Here is a 22,105-nt window from a genome sequence, read left to right as displayed (position 1 = left end):
GTTCAAATAAGTATGACAAACATACCACCTAAAAAAAATCAACCTAGCTAGTAACTGCACATTAAGGGAGGAAACACTACTTTCTTTTTAAATTGGCAAAACTGTTGTAATTATAATGACTAATGTTGATCAAAGTGCAGTAAAAAGTACATATTTTTATGAAGTTATCCAGCATCATAAGCCAATAAACGTTCACTATAATTTACTCAAGTTTCATTTCTAAATAATGATCCTAAGGACGTAAGCCAAAGTATGGAAATTTTGATATGTATGATAATTTCACTATGCTATTTATTTAAAAGTGGCATAAATTATATACATAATAAAATATTATACAGCAATAAAATGGATGGTTATGAAAATAATAAAGGATTATTTATTATTTTCATAATAATAAATTATGAAATTTATTGCTGTGAAAAAATGGGAAACTGTGAAAAAAATGATGTCTAAAAAAAGCTAAGATATTAAACTGAATATGTGGTTTATTTATTTATTTATGGTTTATTTATTATGGGGGGGGGTACTGGGGATTGAATCCAGGGTCTCACACATAATGGGCAAGTGCTTTGCCACCGTGCTATATCTCTAGCCCACTAAACTGAACATAATTCATGATTATAATATGAAAGAAATAATTTGTATAGGAAAATGTTAAAAGCTATATTTGGAAAATAGGATATTAATAAGGAATTTTTTAGAATCTCTAGCATTAAAATTTTTTGAAACACTTATTTTTTGGAAAACAAACATGCATGTTGACTGATATACTCCAAACTCCTCTAACAAAAATCACACTATCCAACTGGAATTCATTCATGCATTGATTTTCACTAACAGTGCACAATGCATAAGCCAACTCATTACTTAGGACTAATATTATTCAAATGATTTGGGTGGGGGAAGAAATGCAGTTCTCCATAGTGACAACCCAACTTTCATCTTTTCCTCTTTCAGGTTGAGTGAAAAACAAAACAGAGTTCAAGGAAAGTCAGAGCAGCCCATATTCCCTGCAGGTCCCATTCTTAGTGCTTCCTTCTCCACCGGCCACCAGCTCACCAACAAGGGCCAAAAACATGCTGCAAGTCAACTAAGCCTGGACTAATGGCCTCTCCAAGGGGTTTCCATAAAGGAATCTAAAGTGTTTAATAATCATCTACCAGACAACTCCACACATCTTTAGCTCATCGGTGCAGGCGAGAGGTTTTATAAGTGATAGTGAGTCAAGAATGAAGAAATCCAAATTATTCTTCTCATGCATTCTATCGCTTGTTTCTTTGGAACTATCCGTCTCTAGATAAAAAGGAGTCAAATCTCAACAAGGTTATGGGTTGGACCAAAACACTGAACATCCTTTACCTCCTGAGCCCACATTTATAGCACTGGGAGAACTCAGCCAGAGTCCTCTCGGTCTGGTTGCAGGAGCCTATGTTACAGTACGTGGCACCAAACAGTCTATAACTTCCTAAACCATCCCTGTTAGTGACACAGATAACCCCTTAAGCACAAAGGAACATAACAGTGAAATTCAACGGAGCCCTGCTTGTCTCTTGGGTCACAGACAGGTTGAATATCATACACTGCTGAGTTTCAGGCTCAAACCTTGGTGAGCAGGCTATTAAAGTGTCTGAAGCAGGGCTGTGTGGATGCAACTTTGTTTACCCAGCCAGCCAAGGGCTGCACCGCTGGAGCCTTGCTGGCGAGCCATGGCCGAGCTCACAAAGCAGCCTTACAGCTCTGGACCCAGCCTCAATGGCCTGTCTGTTACGTCTTTTAAGATATTTTGATGTGTCACATCAACCCAGCAGCTAAACCTGGCAATAAGCTCAAACCCCACATACGTTTCTTCTTCTTTCTAACATCAGCACTTCCACACAAATGACACTTTCCAAAAATAACTGGACAGAACTCCAAGAAGTGCATCCCTCCTCCCAGATCATCTCTCCCTCCTCATACCACATCCATTGCCAACTGACAAAGGGCAAAATGACCCACTTATTGTACCTCCATTAAAAAATACTAAGCCAATGAAGAGGAAGGAAACTACGGTGGGGGAGATTTTCACCCTCTATCAAGCTTCAGAGTCTGAGTGGAATGTATGGAACACCATGATTCTGGAAAACACCATGGATTATTTTGAACAGTTGAAGTTCATCTATGAGATGCAAATACAAGGAATTTAGAAGCTTTTGAGTTAAAATTTCTCCTCTGACATAAGGAACTATAAAAGGGAAAGAAGAAGAAGAAAGCCTAATGACAAAAACCTTAAGAAGCAGAGCTCCTTGGTCTTATCTTGGATTCCCCAGTGGGGTCCAGTTACCCCCACCTTAGGAAGAACACATTCCACCGGCCGTCCATGGTCTAAAAGTTGGAGAGAGTGCTTCAAAGCTGGCATCCCCCCACAGTGGGGAGGTGTCCGAGCTGGGGAGTAAGTGGCAGGTCAGCCAACACTTTGCCGAACTCCGGTCACTCCCTTTTCAGAGGGTGTGCATCAGGGCGTGCCTTGTGCCATGTGCCCAGTGCTGGGGTCACATGAGAAACCCTCACTCATTCAATTTAGAAATAGACCTAACCCTTTATGAGAATGACACATCCAATAATAGGCAGGGGCCACCTGTCTTCTCGTGCTCCACTCTCTTCCCACACAAGCTCAGTAACTTCAAACCACTGGCAACTCCCAAATTCACTCCTGAGAGCTTGCTTTCCAGCCGCCCTATTCCCAGCTGCCCGGTCCCTCTACTTCCACATCTCGTCAATCACAGAATCCTGTCATTTCTCTATCCTTGCCTCTCTTAACTTACAACACTGTTCTATTCCCACTGCCTCCAGCCTTGGCCACCCTCACTGATTCCTCCCTGGACTACTGAAACTGTTCCTGAAGGGCCTTAGGATCCTCTAATCCATCTTGCTCTGCCACTGAAGTCAGCTATTAAACACCAACACACAGTCCCTACCTAAAAGCACCAGGCTTCCCAATTGTATTTTTGCCCCTGATTCCAGACAAATCCTTATGGCCTTTCTGTCTCAAGAAAGGGCATTCCCTCCACAGTACATCCTGCTCTCCCATCTCTATCCCACAACTCATGAATCCTTCAAGATCCAATCTCCTCTGGGAAGCCCTCTCCGGCTCCAGCAGCTGAGAGCCATATTGTCTGTTCCCCTAGCACTTTCTTCACACTTCTATCCTAAATAACACAATGAATGGCAGTGATCTGTTCAAGTACTGGTTTTTCCCAGAGATAACGCCAAAGAGTCCTCATGGGAAGGAACCCTATCTTCATTTGTGAGCCTGGTTCAAAGTGGCACAAAGCACACACTTGGTGTGACTGAATCCACCAGTCAGTCAGAAGACACACGGAAGGCTATAAGAGGAGTTAGGGTAAAAGGGTGAAAAGATGTTGATGGTCAGGACACCTAAGTCTAGTCCCCAGCTTCCCAGAGTTGTGTGGACATTTATTAATCTCTCTAGGATTTAGTTTCCCACCTAAAAAGGAAGGAGAACTATGTGATTTTCAGGGTCTCTTTAATTCATCTGTTCTAACATTCAGACTACAGTAAATCTACAGTGAAGACAAGACTATAAAACTCTTTGGCAACAGTATGTTCTTTAGGGAGTCTGGACACCCTCCAAAGCCAGCCAGGAGAATGCTCCTTTGCGGGCCTCTAGGCAGGGTGCTAACACTGGTGGTCCCTCCCCTCCAGTCGTCCTCCCCCAGTTGCTTTCTTAAGTTTGGAGAAAATCCCCAGTTGCCCTCTACTCATTTTGCCCCAAAGTGGACTGTTAAATATTATATACAAGAGAGGGGGGAAAAAAAAAAGCCTAATGATAAAAAATCTAAGATGCATTGAAAGTAACATGACTGCTAAGTGGACCCCCAAGGCTTGATAATCACCTGGTAACCCCATACTCTGGGGGTGGCTGGTACCTCAGCACGGCCACTTCTGTTCTAGCAGGCTGAGGAGCAGGGTAAGGCTTGACCATCTCGTGGAGCATCCCAGGGTGCTGGTCACTGTAGAAAAGTCCGTGATCCTGGTTCTTGCTGACTGGGGACATCATTTGCTTGGTCTTGAAGGGATACTCAGGTGGAGGACCGCGAGGGTCTAGCACTTTCGCAGCAGGCTGGGCGGGAGAGGGCCCACCTCCTGCTTTGAACCCCTTTCCATTCCCTGAGCTGGGGAGGTGTTGCTTAGCACCATTCCTCTCCAACGACAGCTGCATGATTCTCTCACTCAGAGAGCGGACATGGCCCTGCTTCAGTTCTTTCAGCGCCTCGTCCTTATGAGCCTGTCCACTGTTGGCACGGTTCACCGTGGGCCTCCCCTCAGTGCGGGACTTCTGACTGGTGCCCCCAGCCATGTAGTAACCGTGGCTCACTGGCCCCTGCTGCTGCTGCTGTTGCTGCTGCTGCTGTTGCCCCCTGAAGAACTGTGACTGGGCTTTGGCCTCCTCGTAAGTGGGCAGTTCCTCATTGTTCTGCTGAGGCTGTGTGGACCGGACCTGTTTCTCCATCACCGTATTGTCCACCTGGTGTTCTTGACCCTGCGGTTCTTGGCGTGCTGACTGGTAGACCATTTGTGGGTCTTCTTGAGGGAGGTTTTCCGTGGAAGAAAAGTTGTTTGTAGGGTGAGCTGGTCCTGCACTCCCTGTGGCCTGGTGCTGAATGGCTAGCAAGTTCATGTTCTCGGTGGGGGTGCCATACCGCAGTTGCTCCTGGATCAGCCGCTGTAATACTGTTCCAGCTGCCGCATCCTCGGAACCTCTCATTTCCACCTCTGAGATCCTCAGGAAGTTTGGGGAGTGGAAGTTACAAAGAGGATCCTCTAAAAGACAAACATAAGAAAAAAGGTATCAGGCTGTTCCCCAGGAGATATATGCTTATAAGTAGGTGGAACAATTAACATTCTAACTACAGTAGCATTAACGACAAGATTTTAAATATCCCATCCCCTCCACCTATCTATCCTGCAATGTATCATGGATGTTTCTCCAATTCACAGTGACTCTGCAACTCTCCATCTCCTCTCCTCCTGCTCCTCCTGGACTTGCTTCATCCTTCAGCACCTCCCCCACCCCCTTTTCTTTAACCTCTCCAATGGTCCCTTCTCTTCATCCACATAAACATAACCCAAGTCTTTCCCATCTCAAAAAAAAAAAAAAAAAAAAAAGCCCAAATCCAAATCAAACACAAAGAAACCGTCTTCTCTTGGCCCTACCACAGACCTCTAATTGCTACCCTGCATCTCCCCTTTCCTTCTCCTCTGGTTATCTTCAGCAAGCAACCAACACACTCCGTCTCCATCCACTGCTCCGAATAGTAACTAAATCCAACAAGAGTTTTCCAACTCTCATATTACACACCTAACCTTTCCAAAGCATTCGACATGGTTGATCACGCGCTTCTTGAAATGCTTTTCTAACTTGGCATCCAGGCTGCCCCTCTTCCTGCCTCCGAACACTTGCCTGCTCCCTATTCTCCATCTGTGCCTTCAATTCTACATTTCTGCCCAGGTCTGGGTCTGTCTTGAGTGCTCTTCTGCCCTCACTCAACAGGATATTCATCTCCTCTCCCGAGTCACCACTCCCATATCTAAAACAGCAGCCGACAGCTCTTAAGGCCCTTCTACTTCAACACATACTCCTTTCCCCACACACTTGTCCACTCCAACCTGGGCTTCCCCTGTCTCAGCTACATTCTGTCAGGCCAGAAACTTGGGAGTTTTCCATAGTAATTCCTTCCTCTCCCTGACCTCCAACATCCAGTCATCACCTGTCAATTCTGCTCCCTAAAGATCTCTGCCAACTTTCTTCATTATTCCTAAGTCAATCTCCAAGTTTATTATTAATAATCACAATAAGATTTTAAAGTGTACATGATGTGGCAGTTGTTGCACTACAATCTCTTCCTGTGTTATTTAATTTATCCCATATACAATCCCATGAGGCAGATATTATTACCCAGCTTACAGATGAAGAGAGGCTCAGAGAAGATAAGTCAGAGGCCTCAGAGAGGCAGAGCCAAGATCTGACTCCAAATCTATGAGCATTCCACAACTTTACAAGTCACTGGCTTCTCATATCCAGACCATTTCAACTTTATGTCCTGACTCTAGTCTCATTTCTATTTATTTCTAAACCCACCCCTCAGATCCCAATCTACCTTCCACATTACCTTGAAAAATTATTCCAACAGAAAAATTGACTCCTATTACTTCTCTGCACAAAGCCCCAACAATCAATTATAGGATGAAGCTGACATTCTATCATATTGTGTAGCAGGTACTGCTTACCTATTTATCAACATTTCATGTCACCTGCCACATTTCATGTCATGCCTGCCCAGCACTGGTAACCCCTTGGAGTTTAATAACCTCCTGCAATATCTAAGTATGTATAGTTTCCAAAACCCGCTAGCTGTCTCCAGCCTCTAGGCTCTCACGACATTCTTCCCGATCCCTGGGAGGAGGCATCTCGCTGTGTCTCTTGGGAAATTCTATGCTTCAGGGGCAGCTCCAAATCTACCTTCAGAGTAAAACCTTTCTCTGCTGTAGCCCAATAGGCTTGAGCCTTCCTTCTCCAAAGTCCCTATTCCATTTGTACAAATGCCACTGAAGCAAACATCCTAGCAAACAGCAATTACTTATTTACAAAGACTCCAAACTCCATAAAGGAAAGATTCAAGTCTTCTCATCTGCACTTTCCTAGCACACAGCTCAATGCTGTTCTCAGATATTCAACCAGATATTCAAAACAATACCTAAGTGAGCCCCATGAAACACAACACCTAGATCATTTCCCAATAGTACTATTAAGTAGTGTATGAAGGATATTATATAGCATTATGACTGTAAAAATTCCAGAACTTACTACTGGCATGACTTTGAGTAAATCACTCACACTCTCTGAACCTCAGTATCTTCCCCATATTGTGTCCAGGAAGCTGGACTACAACATCTCTGGACAGACTGCACTTGCACAGTTCCAAGCAACAATGGTTCAGTGTTTTTATATATACAGGCAATATGTCAGTTTCCCTAAACCATCATTCATCCTCAAGAATATATATTTTCTCGTATATATGGCATCTTCATCATGCGACATTCAGATAGAAATCTCATATTCACTGTTCATCTTTTCTCTCCTTTGCTACCCACATTTAATTAGCTGCCAAGCTAGTTTTTTTTCAGTCTAAAGTGAAATTAAAAAAAAAAAGTAGTGTGATTGCTTATAATGTATGTATTCAAACACATCTGTGTGTGTTTACACAGATATCAATAGAAGGAGGCTTATAATTATCTCTTGGGTTTTTTTGTGTGTGGGGGGGTACTGGGGATTGAACCCACGGATGCTTATCCACTGAGCCACATCTCCAGACCTTTTTATTTTTTAATTTGAGACAGGATTTCCCTAAGTTGCTTAGGACCTCACTAAGTTGCTGAGGCTAGCTATAAACTTGTAATCCTTCTGTCTCAGCCTCCTGAGCCGCTGGAATTACAGGCATTAGTCACTGCACCTGGTACAACTATCTTTTTTTTTAAATTAAAGACCATCAAGGATTATATTCCTCTGTCTTCCTGGGTATTAAACTTTGAGAAAGTATGAAAGACAATGACATTTTTAGTGTCCTGGCAAGAGCAAAAGACAGCAATTCCATGTTGGTCCCCTAATTCTCATTAAAAATTTTCACATTCATGGTAGTTAGAAGTCAGAACCAAACCCTAGTTTCTACACCAATATGCTTTCCTGTGGAGTCTGTTCTTCCACACCCTCTGGCACCCCTGGGGGGTGCCAGCTCTCCTTACCAGCTTCTGCGAACAGCCTCCTAAAACCTCTTGCCTTTGGCCTCTTCTCCTTCTAATCCACACTTAATATTAGTATATTGTTACTACAATATTCCAATATGACACTATTAGAACATTGTTACAGTATATTATCATCTCCCTTCCTCTACTGGAATTCAAGCTCCAGCCATAGAGAGCATAGTCTATGCATCCATGGGCTATAACCCCCCCACACCAAGTGCTCTGCCCCGTACACACAGGCATTCGGAAAATGACTGCCGAGGAAACCAATCATTTTACAGAGAAGACCCTCAAGCTCACCTTTGATCATCTATTCTCCATCTGTGCCTTCAATTCTACATTTCTACAAGAGTAAGAATTTTTTAATAAGACTAGAAGAAAAATTTGAACAAAAATAAAAATCATTCTAGTGGAAAATGACTTATCTGAATGAATAAAGAAATAAAAAAATGAATGGGTCTCAATAAACATGAAAACTATGGAATTCTATTTTCACTGAAGTGAGAGAAAATCGAGTTACAAGCACATTTGGTAGGAACCATAAGATACTCCCCAGAAGTATTTTTAGAGATTCCCTCATAGTTTCACCAGTCTCAAAAACAGAAAAAAGAAGAGTTTGAAAAAGGGTGAGAAAAAAGTATTTAAAAATTAGAGAAAATTTAGGGATTAAATGATATAATTCTGAAATATATATACACACACACACACACACACACACACACACACACACACATAGTCTCACAAGGGGAGTCACATACTACAATAAAATAGTCTTATTAACAGTAAAGCACAGCATGAATAAAAATAAGGCATCTACCAACAAAGAGACAACTAATGAGCCAATATGCTAATTTTAAGATAAGCACAGATAAAAAGAAAAATCTGAGTTACAGTAGTCTCTCTTTCTCCTCAGGAATACATTTCAAGATCCCCCTGACACCAAGGCTAATACTGAGCCCTACACATGCCAAGTTTTTCATGTACATACACACCTATGATAAAGTTGAATTTATAAATTAAGCATGCTAAGAGATTGACAACAACAACTAAAAATTAAATAGAACAATTGTAACAACATACTGTAAGAAAAGTTATCCAAAACTTGCAAATTTTTCTTTGTGCTTTTTTTCATTTAGTATTTTTGGATCATGGTTGACCTTGGGTAACTGAAAATGCAAAAAGCAAAACCACATATAAAGAAAAGCTATTGCATCAAAAGAGATAAAAATGTGAGACATATGGTCACTTTGTTTTCCAACAGGAGTCAGCAAAAGGACTTACCAACTTTTTCCCTGATGCTACTGTTTGCCTCCACCTTCAGAGCAGATGCTTCATGCCTCCCAGAGTAGAGCTGAAAGTCCGAAAAAAAGTAGCTGGTATCTTCTAGAATTTGCACAGGACTGCTGGGGCTGTAAGAGACAGGAGCGGGTGCTGGGAGGAAGAAAGTAACGTGTGTGTTAGTGCCAATCAAGTGCCCCCTCTTCCTGTGTGACTCATGACAACCCACAAGGCATGCTCCCACATTTCAACCCACAGCAGGAGTGCCCTATCTTTTTGATTCATAAAATTCCAAAGTTACTACTCAGAATTATCACAAGTCCAGCCACCCACAAAAATGACCCATGAGGTCAACACACAGTCCTCAAGACACGCTGAGCAGAAGCATGGATGCCTCACATGTTCCAGTTCCAAGGGCAGCGGCAGCAGCACCATCCAAAGCCAAGTCCTCAAGTTCAGAATGATCAAGGAGGGAGATAGAAAGGAGAGAGATGGGAAGGCCAGAAAAGGAGAACCAAAGTGTGAAGAGCAGATATCTCTCACAACATAAACGAGCTCAAGGAAGAGGTGGTCACTTTGTCAGATGATATGCTTGCAAGAGAATGTCCCAGCCCAGTTTACTTAGGCCTCACTCAAAGATTTCTGAAGTCGTGTGCTGCAGCACGGAGCTGAGGTTCTGGAATCTGGGCCTCTGCCAAGCACTGGCCTTTCGGCTCCAGTTTCTCTGCTTCACACACAAACCAGAGTGTGCTTCCTCTTCCAATTAAATGTGACACTGAACTCAGTCCTACAGCCACTGAACATGAAATACCACTACAGTGACACCGACAGTACACACAAAATATCCATGGGAACTTTCAGCAGGATGGGTCTAGCCTATTTCCTGCTCTGCAGATTTCTCTGTGTGGGCACCATGTGTAAGCCTGTTTTTAGCAAAAGTAACTTAGTTAACTCTGGAGAGTCAAACATTTTTAAAAAATTAAAATCCTTTCCCAAAGACAATTCCATTAGAAGAAAAAATGCTGTTCAGCAATCGCTTTGAACTGGTCATTTGAATTTCTTCCTAGGTTTGTTTTCTACCCATTTCCCACAACGTGAAGCTACTAGTAAGCCACTAATTATACCAAGAGCTGTGAGATGGGAATGCACTGGTGGTCTTCCTGAGTTTCTTTACCTCGACAAGTGAATAGCATTTATATGTGCTCCTGAATCATAGGCACATCTGCCCTAGAAAGAAAAAAGATTTTGATAACTATTTACCTTATAAATTTAAAATAAAAACAGTTGTGACTCTCACTTTGTGAAATGACATATTGTATGAAGATAGTCTAAAATCATAGTTCAAATGCACAGGACACTATTTCTCAGTCTCTCTCTCTCTCTCTCTCTCTCTCTCTCTCTCTCTCCCTCTTTTTGTTTTGTTTTTTGTTTTTTCTTTGTTTTGCCAATCTACAAGGACTATTCCACAAAGAAACTCAAATCTTTCCTGGTCCTCATCTTCTACATCTGTATATATATATAAATATAAATATCTGAACATCTAAGGCTAAAATCAGGATCCTAGATAGCCAGGATCCAAAGCCAAATCCTGACCTGGCTTCTGTTTTCAGGCAGGTAGAAAACTAGGGAGGTACAAGGTACAATCCTGGCTGCATGTCAAAATCTCCTGTGGAACTTTTAAAACCCGGCCTCAAACAGACCTATTCATTTGGAAGCTGGGGGTTGCGTTCAGGTATCTATAATTTATAAAGCTCTTTAAATGACCCCAATGAGCAGCCAAAGTTGTGAAGCTTTAAGCTAGGGGGAGAACGTCCACATAGAGGAACACGAACACACACACCCACACAAACACACACACACACACAAACACACACACACACACACACACCCATACACACAACACCTTTCTGTGCCTCCACCCCATTCCTCCCATCAAGTCAAAGAGGAGCTGACAGCCCATCTGCTTCAATAAAAGAAACAGTCATATTTTCTGCAGGATGAGAGATAGGGGTTAAATTTCATTTTGCTGCATATGGATTTCCAGTTTCCCTAGCACCATTGTTGAAGAGATGATCTTTTCTCCAATATATGTTTATGGTGCCTTTGTCTAGTATGAGATAACTGTATATATTTGGGTTTGTCTCTGTGTCTTCTATTCTGTTCCATTGGTCTTCATGTCTATTTCGGTACCAATATCATGCTGTTATTGTTACTGTAGCTCTGTAGTATAATTTAAGGTCTAGTACTGTGATACCTTCAGCTTCGCTTTTCTCACTAAAGGCTACTCTGGGCCTCTTATTTTTCCAAATGAATTTCATGATTGCTTTTTCTATTTCTATCTCTCTCATACCCTGCACAAAACTCAACTCAAAGTGGATCAAGGACCTAGGCATTAGACCAGAGATGTATATCCACTAGAAGAAAATGTAGGCCCAACACTCCATCATGGTGGCTTAGGAACTGACTTCCTCAAAAAGACTCCTCTCCTAAAGCACAAGAAGTAAAATCAAGAATCAATAGGTGGGATGGTATCAAACTAAAAAGCTTCTTCACAGCAAAGGAAATAATAAAGAGCATGAAGAGAAAGCCTACAGAATGGGAGAAAAATCTTTACCACCTGCACCTCAGATAGAGAATTCATTTCCAGGATATATATATATATATATATATAAAGAACTCAAAAAATTAACACTAAAAAAATCAAATAACCCAATTAATAAAGGGGCAAAGGAACTGAACAAGCACTTCACCACAGAAGAAATATGAATGGTCAACAGTATATGAAAAAATGTTCAACATCTCTAGCAATCAGAGAAGTGCAAACTAAAACTACACTGAGATTTCATCTCACTCCAGTCAGAATGACAATCAAGAATACAAGTAACAATAAATGTTGGCAAGGATGTGGAGAAAGGGGCACACTCATACATTGCTGGGGGGACTGCAAATTGGTGCAACCACTCTGGAAAGCAGTATGGAGATTGCTCAGAAAACTTGGAATGAAACCACCATTTGACCCAGTTATCTCACTCCTTGGTATATACCCAAAGGACTTAAAATTAATAGTGACACAGCCACATCAATGTCCATAGCAGCTCAATTCACAAAAGTTAAGCTATGGAAGCAACTTAGGTGCCCTTCAACAGATGGATAAAGAAAATGTGATATATATTGACAATGGAATATTACTCAGCCATAAAGAAAATTGAATTATGGCATTTGCCAGGAAATGGTTGGAACTGGAGACTATCATGCTAAGTGAAATAAACCAGTCCCAAAAAACCAAAGCTGAATGTTCTCACTGATATGTGGATGCTAACTAACACACAAATAAGGGAGCAGGGAGAATAGAAGTTCATTGGATTAGACAAAGGGAAATAAGGGAAGGGAGGGAGATGAGTATAGGAAAGACAGTAGAATGAATCGGATATAGCTTTCCTATTTTTAATATAGGAATACATGACCAATGAAATTCCACATCACATACAACCGCAAGAATGGGATCATAATTAGAATAAGATGTACACCCTATTTGTATAAATATATGAAAATATACTCTACTGTCATGTGTAACTAAAAAGAACAAATTAAAACAGATATTTTTTAAAAAATAGACCTGGGTCAGGAATGAATGTTGCAGCATATTACACTTTGGGTGATCCCTTCTAGTCACATGACTAAGAATTTCAAATGATAAAAGAGCAAACCTCTAATAAAATTGAGGTATGCATGCCTAAACAAATGTATATAAAGGAGAGCATAGATGTGTGGAGCTCAGATGGAGCCCTGCACTAAGCCATTCACTACCACACTGGAAGGAATTACTTTTCCCCACTTTACCCATGGGCTGCCAACTAAGAGTAGATTCAAGAGCTCTAGGGCCTCAGGACACTGAACAGAGTGGTCTCCCAATGGGCTTACACACACACACAACTCTCCCTCTCTCTCGGACTGAGGCACATGATGCTCAACTAGTGCCTCCTTTCTCCATTCACGTGTGGAGGCCACTGCCTCACGTTCCCACAGATGGCATCATTCCTGGATGCTGAAGAAAGGGAGGAGAGCCGAGTGGATGACCAGAACAGGCCCCTGAGGCAGGCAGGCAGGCAGGTGGCCCCGTTTTTATCACTCCACTCAAGCCAGGAATCAGTCAGGTGAGCTATCCCAGCACCAAGGCGGCCCGAAGGAATCACACTTCTTGCTTTCTCACCAGCAGGGCAAGGAAAAGTGGCAGTACCATGTGCCACAGGATCTGCACTGCATTCCTGGGCCACGCGGGACACATCTAAGAGAGGCTGGACCCCATCCTCTGCCTATTTTAGTTCACTGTCTTCCCTAGAAGCTCCTGTACCTCAAGTTGAGTCTATTTTCTTAAACCAAATGATCTAACTTGACAGGGTCAAAGATGTCTGAAATGAGAAATGAGAAGGAGAGGCGTGGTGTGAGGGGAAAGCTCTCGTCTTGGCTGGGAGTTCATAACCAGGAGTGGAGTTGTGAGAAACAACAGGAGGCCCCAGATACCACTACCACCCAGAAAGGTCCTGCAAGGCTGGCTCGGGCCCAGCCACCCAGCAACACTGCCAGTTTAGGGGGGCTTCTGGCCTCTTGAGGATTCTGGGGGCTCAACAGTGTGTGGTATTATAGTGTAGATGCCCACAGGGGTGCCAGAAGAGCTATTTCCATATAAAAACGTCTCATCTTCATGGTTAACTTACAATTATCTTCTTCCAAACCAGAACCCTGTCTGAGGGTCACCACTCACATGCCTCAGTGTGCACGGGAGGTGGCCAAAGCACCAGAGACCCAGCAGGGTCAGTGTAAAGGGTCAGCTGTCTGGGAGGGTTTCTCTGGAGGAGGGGCACCCACAGCTCCCAGGGCCCCTGCCCAGAAGGAAAGCAGAGATCTATTTGTGCTGCATTTAACATGATATTCTGAGATTTTTCAGGATTGTTGAAGGTTTAACATTTATGTTTTATATTTGACGCATTTCACCAGCTTGGCTCCTAAATGACAAAATGCACGCGTCCCTTGTCAACACAGAGAATCCTGGCTCCCCTCTCACTGAGCCTGACTGCTTCTAGCTTACTGAAGAAGCGAGGAACGTTCCCCCATCATGGTTTAGACTTTCTTTGTGACTGTCCAGAGGCCTGCGGGTAATGTGACCTGAACAAGACCTTTGTCATTACTCAATAGTGGTAACAACAAAAGGTTCCACTGTTGAAGGAGAAAGGAATTAAGGTAAAATGAAATTAGTTTTCTAGGGGAGGCAAGAGGCACAACAAGGGCCCTGGTGAGCTGCTCCTCTTCTTTATCTTCCACCATAACTAGTGGACTCCCAAGGAGCAGATCCTGCATCTGATACCAAGCCAAGAGATCAGGCTCAGAAGTCTCCTTTAGGTTTAAAATCTGGAGGACATTAAACTGTCATCCCACTATCATTCAATACACACACCACGGGGAATTCCTGTCTTACACTCCGCTCTGGCATGGCACTCCCTTGCATACAACCATTTGGGTTACAAGTTCCAGGTTGCACTTTGATTTTGAAGGTTGTTTTGTTGTTTTGGGGTTTTTTGTTTGTTTGTTTTAATAATCAGGCCCCTCTTTTAGCTGTCAGTAGTCTTGCTGGTCCCCTCAGCACCCCAGCATCCTGTAACATCCTCATTCTCTGAGTACAAACCTCTGACTTCACCCCAACCCACCTCCAACTACTTTAAAGTTCATTTCAGCAAATTTACCTCCTCCAGAACGTCTTCTCCCTCCCAAACACCAGCCTCCCTTCCCTCAAATGCCACAGCAATTATGTTCTGAGGTGCACAAAGCCAGCACATCAACATCAATGGCCTAGTATTTTGCAGTAGTCATTAAATCTAAGCTGATGTTATTGCCCTGGTGAAGTTATAAGCCCTTTGAGGAAAACACCATACTGTGCATTTGTTAATTTCTACAGGTGGCATATAAAATATATGCTCTCTGACAACTATGCTCTCTGATAGAGAGAACATGGCAATACTCTGTCCAATGGTCTTGCTGGCTGTCAAGTAAGAGAAGGTCCAAGATCCCTCCAATGCCAGTTTCTGAGAGTTCCAGATAAATCCCTGCACCTTTCCATCCCCTAAAATACAGAGGCACTTTCTCCTTTGCAGCCAATACTGGTGCTTTGAGTTCTGCAGGCCAGAGGACCATTCCTCAACGATCCACTAATTGCAAAACAACTCCCTGGTGTTGCCAAAGTGAGAACCTCTCTGCCAGCTACATGTAATCTAAAACCTCCCCATGCATTGAAAAACAATTGCACTGTCTGGAGTAGAACAATCTCCTCTAACTACAATAGAGAGTTTAACCGCAGCAACAAACAATTCTATGGCTTCTACCTTTTCTTTCAAAGGGCTGAGGAATTTGCCAAGTGTGCCAGTGACCTCAAAGTTAAACCTAAGCATTTAAACCTTCTGATTCTGGCAGACCTTGAGTTTTTCTGGACAGTGAAATACCCGGCTCGGGAAACAGGATGCCCTGGAAACAATGTTTAGGATGCCTGAAGAACCTGGGATCTGTATCTGAAAAATAAGGGTCTAGCCTGTTCCCAGGTCCCATGTGAAAGAAAGCAAGCTAGCTCATCTGGGGTCGGCCAATTTTCAGTCCACACATTGAGACCTAAGTGAAGCATAGACAGGCAATGGCCCCTCCTCTACAGACACCTGCACACAACACCCATATTGTTAAAAAAGAACAGGAATCCCCACCATTAAGCCAAAAGTACAGCCAGAACATGATTTCTCACTCTTTTCCCCTGGGAACCATTATTTGAAACCCAAGGTTTGTGGTTGGGTGTCAGAGGGGGGGTTACCAAGATTCCCAATCCCTATACTGTGTGGCCTTCCAAACAGGCATCAAACTTGAATTCCAATCCTGTACCAATCCATCTATGCTAGAAAACAAGCGAAATCAATACACTAATACCTATTTAATTTAGACTCAATCTAAAATGTGTATGAACAATTTTAATTTGTCTGAATTTTAACTTAGTGATATGTATTAGAAATATCTCTGATATTATCAGTGTAAAGCAAAATGCCAAACATGTGCTTAACCTAATAGGAGCTATAAATAAAGAGAAATGAGTAAGATGGTTCTAGATCTGAGTATGATGGATTTGGTCCCAAAGACCAGCAGGCACACAGCTACCCTCGTTCATCACAGCCCAAGTGCTCTATGTGAGGGACACACCACCATCTCTGGAGGCCCAGGGGTAATTTACTGCTACTCCTTGACTGAGGAGAGGGACACAGTGCTGCAATGACAAAGGAGAGACCTGGGAGGCGAGGCGAGGAGTGGGTAGGGAGAGGAGGGAGCCAAGGAAGATAAGCCTATCATGGGAAAAAAGAATCACAGGACTGAGTCACGGAAGTGTTTGTGTCTTTAAGGAACAGTAGCTTAACTATGGGCAAGGAAGATGAAGCCACATCTGTAGACCCTGGATCTAGTATTCACAGGGTATTCTTAAAAGCATTAGCACATTATTTTCACAACACTCTAGAACTGGAGAATAATTTAGAGATCAGGTTCAACTTTTTTGTGTACAGGCCGGTGGGGGGGGGGGGATACCAGGGACTGAACTCAGGGGACACTCAGCCATCAAGCCACATCCCCACCCCTATTTTGTATTTTATTTAGAGATAGGGTCTCACTGAGTTGCTTAGTGCCTCACTTTTGCTGAGGCTGCCTTTGAACTTGCAATCCTCCTGCCTCAGCCTCCTGAGCCGCTGGGATTACAAGCATGTGCCGCTGTACCCAGCCAGGTTCAGTTTATAACTACTACCACCACACTCCCTTCCTGACAAGCCAATCAGCCAATTAAATACTTTGATGTTAGAGAATGCTGAAGCCACAGTGTAAGTATTGGGGGGCAGATGCTACCATCCATTACAGAAGACACAGGGTCCCTTCCTGGTCCAGGATTTGGGAGGACCTAAACTTATTCCCAATGTACTGAGGACCTACTCTTGAGGATGTGACACAAAGACGAAAGGCTATGGGTACATTATCCGTGGCAGCACTTTCACCAGTAGTGATTGCTATGGCCTCTGTTTTCTGAGCCTTCCCATTAATTTGTGACAGCCCAATATATTTCCAATTAATTTTTTTGTGTGTAGTTAAGTTAGTCAAAGTCACTATGTGCTACTTACAATCAAGAATCTGATAGATTTATATTTTAAAAATCAATTGCTCTGACTCTCATATTATCACAACATTGTTTGTATCTTAAATAATAGATGACTTAGCACCATCTTGAATTATAGTACATCATATCAATTGTCCCAACTATCTTTGCACAAATCCTAAATAAATACCTGCAGTTCCCGCAAAGCTTTCTCCATCTGGAGGGCCTTTCTGCCCTATGAGTCTAGGAGATTCTTACTTTGGTACATACTAGACGCTAAAGCACATATTTTGACCATCAAAAAGTCCTTTGATCTTTTGAAACTCTATTGTAGTGGCCATTTGCTTCACGAAGTCACCTATCCCTTCTCTTCCAGATTTCTGTGTGCCACTCTGGACTCCGACAACATTCTATGAATATTGACGAAACAGTCTATATTAAGCTTCCTTATGCATTTAGTTTTTTCTCCTCCCCATTTAACTTGTAAATTTTTAACAGTAGGGACCAAGTCTTATTTACCTAGTATCTCCAATTGCTCGAAGAAATAACATCACAGTAAGTATTCAGTGCATATTCACTGACTCAATGAACAATCTGCATATGTTTACAATATCTAAAAGTTTTTAGTATAATGGGGACTAAATAAATACATCAACTTAGTAGATAGAGAAATGCAATTTAAAACAACCAGTTATAGGCATATTCTTCATTCTACAGAATTCAGCTCATAGGTGGGTGTCTATTTTGGGGTCTCTTTCAAACTACTCAGGAGAACAAGGTAAAAGCTACTGGGAGAAAAAAAAAAGAAAAACGAAAAAAAAAACTGAGACAAAGAAACAGAGACAGAGAGAGACAGCCACCTACTGCTAAAATTGGTTAATTAAAGTATTCTGTGATTCAGTTAGAAGTAACATTACAGGACTTGTGTAGCTTGAGCACACACTAGCATTTTGAGAAAGGTGTTTGTCCCTTGCAGGCAGGCACTATGCCTGGGGACTACAGCCAGGCAGAATTGGGGGACCTCTTCACTCACCATAAAAAAAAAGAGGGATATTTCCAGTCCTACCTATTATACCAAGTACCCTGTGATAGAATCCATAATAAAAGAACCTTACAAGGAAAAGGCAGTTCATAACATTTGGATTTTAATATAAAACCCAAAGACTACTTAACTATCTTGACTCAAATTGTTACATGGGTATCATTATAATTCATATTTCCTATTGATGTCTTTGGTGCATAACTTATCTAAAACTAAGACCAAAAGTACCCAGACTTCAAAGATTCTTTTCCACATATAAGCTTAAACCCCAGTTACTGACATTTCACACTCTTTAGTTTCACTCCTTTTGTTAGGACCTATCAGAAGGCATCTCAGGACCACAAAAGTATTCTTTTGTGGCCCTGGCACACACTGACTTCCCACTAAGAGAAAGAAAGTATTACTAGCATGACTGCCAAACTTTAATATGTTTGCATCCCTGAGTGCAGTCGGAAGTACCTGACACTCTTTTAACAAAGGAAAACAAACAAGATGGAAAGCTTTAAAACAAACCCCTAGGCATAAAATGGCCATATGTCTACATAGTAGTTATGCTCCTCAAAGCTCCCCTCTCACCCACACCACCAAGACAGCAGAGTACTTCACACTTGCTGTCACTCAATTCCTTAAGCCTTCCCACATCATTGTGGCTGGGTGACACTGGGAAGTGTGTCAGGCAGCGCCATTCCACAGGGACAGGATTCTCTCAAGAGGCAAGTACACATCCACCTAGCTGGTAAAGCACTATGGGCTCATCGATGAACTACATCATTCAAAGCAACCAGTACTTGCCAAGAAACCAGATATGCCCTTAGAAATAAAAGAGCACCATCAAAAATTTACTGAGACCCTATTAGTTCAGGTACATTCCTTACAAAAGTTATGTTATTTGATTATTACCACCCTACTTCCATTTTGTTGACAGAGACACTGAGGCTCACATGGGTTAAGAAGTGTCCAGAGCCACGAAACCAGCCAGCAGTACAGTCTCTTCAAAGCAAAGGTTTGTGGGTGTTTTGTTTCGTTTTTTTCCAGTGCTGGGGATCAAACCCAGTGCCTCATGCATGCTAGGCATGGACTATACTTCTGAGTCACATCTCCATCCCTGCTAGGTTTTCTTCTTTGTTTTTGAAAATGAGGGTAGTTTTAATGAAACACTCTTGTTTGTGAATAAAGAGGAAAGGCAATGGGGAAAGTTTCCTTCTTTGAAAGTATGAGGCAGAGAAGAATCCAGAGCCATTTTGTTTGTGTTATTTCTTACCCAAACTATGGGAAATAAGAGCACGCTCCTGGCCAATCACCAGACACCAAAGCAATGGAGGAAACCACCCTTCCTCATCCCTTCCATCTGGTGCGTATTAAAGTCATGACAGTGTTTCCCCTTGAACAATGGATCCTGAACCTGCAGTGTGTCAGTACTACACATGAAACTTGCCAAATGCATCACTACCAAGTCTCCACATCAAAATGGCCTCTCTACAAGAGTCGACCAGAAATAAATTCTTTGACCATCCTTCACAGATTATTTGAACTCAGGTCTGGGAAGCTTGTACTTCTCTGCTATATAAACTCTTATAAAATGTGCACTTCTGAAAGTCATAGGGAACTGAAATTTTATAAATTAAGCATACCTGAAACTCAAATGTGTTGAATTTAATGAAGCTAAATAACGATTAATGAGTAAGAGACTTAACTCTTTCTAGAGCCAACTAACCTGCATTAACTCCTTTAGTAGAAGGAAGCCTCTTTCCTATCATTTGTTTTTAATAAGTTCAGATTTGAAGACAATAGTTTTAATTAGTTTTAATTGCTAATCTGAATAACTGGAAAAAGGGATATATCTACTTTAGTTACATGTAAATAACATGTATCTACATAGTATGGTAACAAGGTGACCATATCAAATAATATATCTAAGTTAATAACATGATGAGGGAAAACCTATAAAAACACCTAGCACTCTATACATAACTGCTTGATAAATCTGGAACTCTAAAACCCTCCTCTGAGAATGGGGATAATCTGTTATTCGGGTTTAGAGAGATAATGTGAATCAACTACACATCAGTTGATCCCAGAGGCCAACTGCAGCCAGAGTCCACGTAAGACACACAGCTATCTCAGGATAGGGAAGGAAGACATCCCAAGTGGCATTACTGAACATGACGTGCTACAAACATTATCTCAGGTAACCCTCATGTCCCAGAGAATTAGGCTTCATAATCTCCTTTGTACCCTAACGCACCAGGAATGACACACCTCAGGTGTGTCACACAACTCACAGCCATAAGCCTGAGTGGCAAACTCGGTGCTGACTGTTGTGAAGCAAACCCCAGAATTTCAATGGTATTTTGCTAGATACTTGTGATAGTATTTGAGTTCCTTATAATTCCCAGGATCATAGACCTGTGAATTTGATTTGCAGAAAAGGAAGAATTATTCACTAATTTATCTGTCCATTCATTCATTCAGTCAACCAAAACACATGACATTGAGCCTCTGCCGTGGGCAAGACAATGCCTGGTACCACAAGACCCAGATCTGAGAGTCTAGTCAGAGAGACATACAAAGCACACAATGGCCAAACAGAACAGAAATGCAACCACACAGGCTTGAGGTAGTGTGGAGCAGTGAGCTCAGAAACCTATGTCCACACCTACCTCCACACACATAGGACCTAGAACTGTGCCCAGGGCTACATCAACCTCTTCCTCCTCCTTGCTCTTCCATTTTAGATCATTGATGCCCCTTTACAAGAATCTGCCACAAGCTCTAGAGCTTCTCCCTGCACCTAGATGAATGCTCATCCACAAATGTCATGTTCAGTTTTACTACACAGTCCGGTTTAAGCACCCTGAGCTTATCATCAACCAGGAGGATGAGAGGGAGCATAGTGGGAAACGTTGTGAAATACTATTTTCTGGAGGCAAATCAACCACAGGCCTCAGGAAGGGCAAAAGAAGAAACCACACACGGTTGGGAATTTTCTATGCAAAGAGCATTGCTCTCTTCTAGCGGATTGAACTAACTCAATCCTCATAATCCCCATTTCTCAGATGAGAAAACTAAGGCACTGAGAATAACTTGCCTAAAGTTACACAATTAGAAGTGAAAGCACGATTCAAACCCAGCTTAACTGGCTGGAGAGTTTATGGCTTCTACTGGTGTTTTTAAAAGCACTCAGACTTTTATTTATTTATTTGATGTGGTGCTGAGGATCAAACCCAGTGCCTCACATATGCTAGGCAAGCACTCTACCACTGAGCTACAACCCCAGCCCACTCAGGTTTTGGTTGTTTTTTTTTTTTTGGTCTCAGAACCTCTTCTTCACACTCTTAAAAATTACTGAGGACCAATGAGCTTTTGTTTATGTGAGCCATATCTGTCAATATTTATTTTATTAGAAATTAAAACTGAGAAAATTATATGTTGACTCATTTAAATAAAATAATAAATTCAACTATAAATCATATAAAATATTTTTTATGAAAAATAGCTTATTTATTGGGAAAAATAAAAGCAGTAAAAAGAGGGACTCTTTTATAGCTTTGAAAATTTCTTTCTGCCTGGCATAATAAAAGACAGCTGGATTCTCTTATCTGCTTTTGCTTGCAATCTATGATTTGGGGTTAAAGTAGATGAAGAAATCCGAGCTTCATACAAATACGTAGTTGGCAAGAGGAGTATTTTAATAGCCTTTTTCAGATAACCATGACTATTCTTTGAAGTTATATCAAAATTCAACAATCAGTGAGTGCTGTGGTTTGGAAGTATCCCCAAAGTCCCATGTGTTAAAGGCTTGGTCACCAGCCTGTGATAGTGCT

The 22,105-nt window shown here is 41.9% G+C and overlaps 1 protein-coding gene across 2 annotated transcripts in view; it reads right to left on the bottom strand.

Annotated features, from left to right (window-relative positions):
* The window catches only part of Amotl1 (angiomotin like 1), a 138,856-nt gene that overhangs the window by 62,258 nt on the left and 54,493 nt on the right, over positions 1-22,105 (bottom strand). For both annotated transcript variants that reach the window (XM_026396103.2, XM_026396104.2), the window contains 2 exons: positions 9,082-9,231; positions 3,894-4,821 (listed from right to left, as the gene is read on the bottom strand). In XM_026396103.2, the coding sequence (XP_026251888.2) occupies positions 3,894-4,821; positions 9,082-9,231 (1,078 nt within the window). The remainder of the gene's footprint in view (positions 1-3,893; positions 4,822-9,081; positions 9,232-22,105) is intronic.

This window comes from Urocitellus parryii, chromosome 4, assembly GCF_045843805.1.
Source record: "Urocitellus parryii isolate mUroPar1 chromosome 4, mUroPar1.hap1, whole genome shotgun sequence".
Classification (NCBI taxonomy): Eukaryota; Metazoa; Chordata; class Mammalia; order Rodentia; family Sciuridae; genus Urocitellus; species Urocitellus parryii.
Note: the sequence above shows the minus strand (reverse complement) of the source record. Positions and strands in the feature narration are given on the sequence as shown.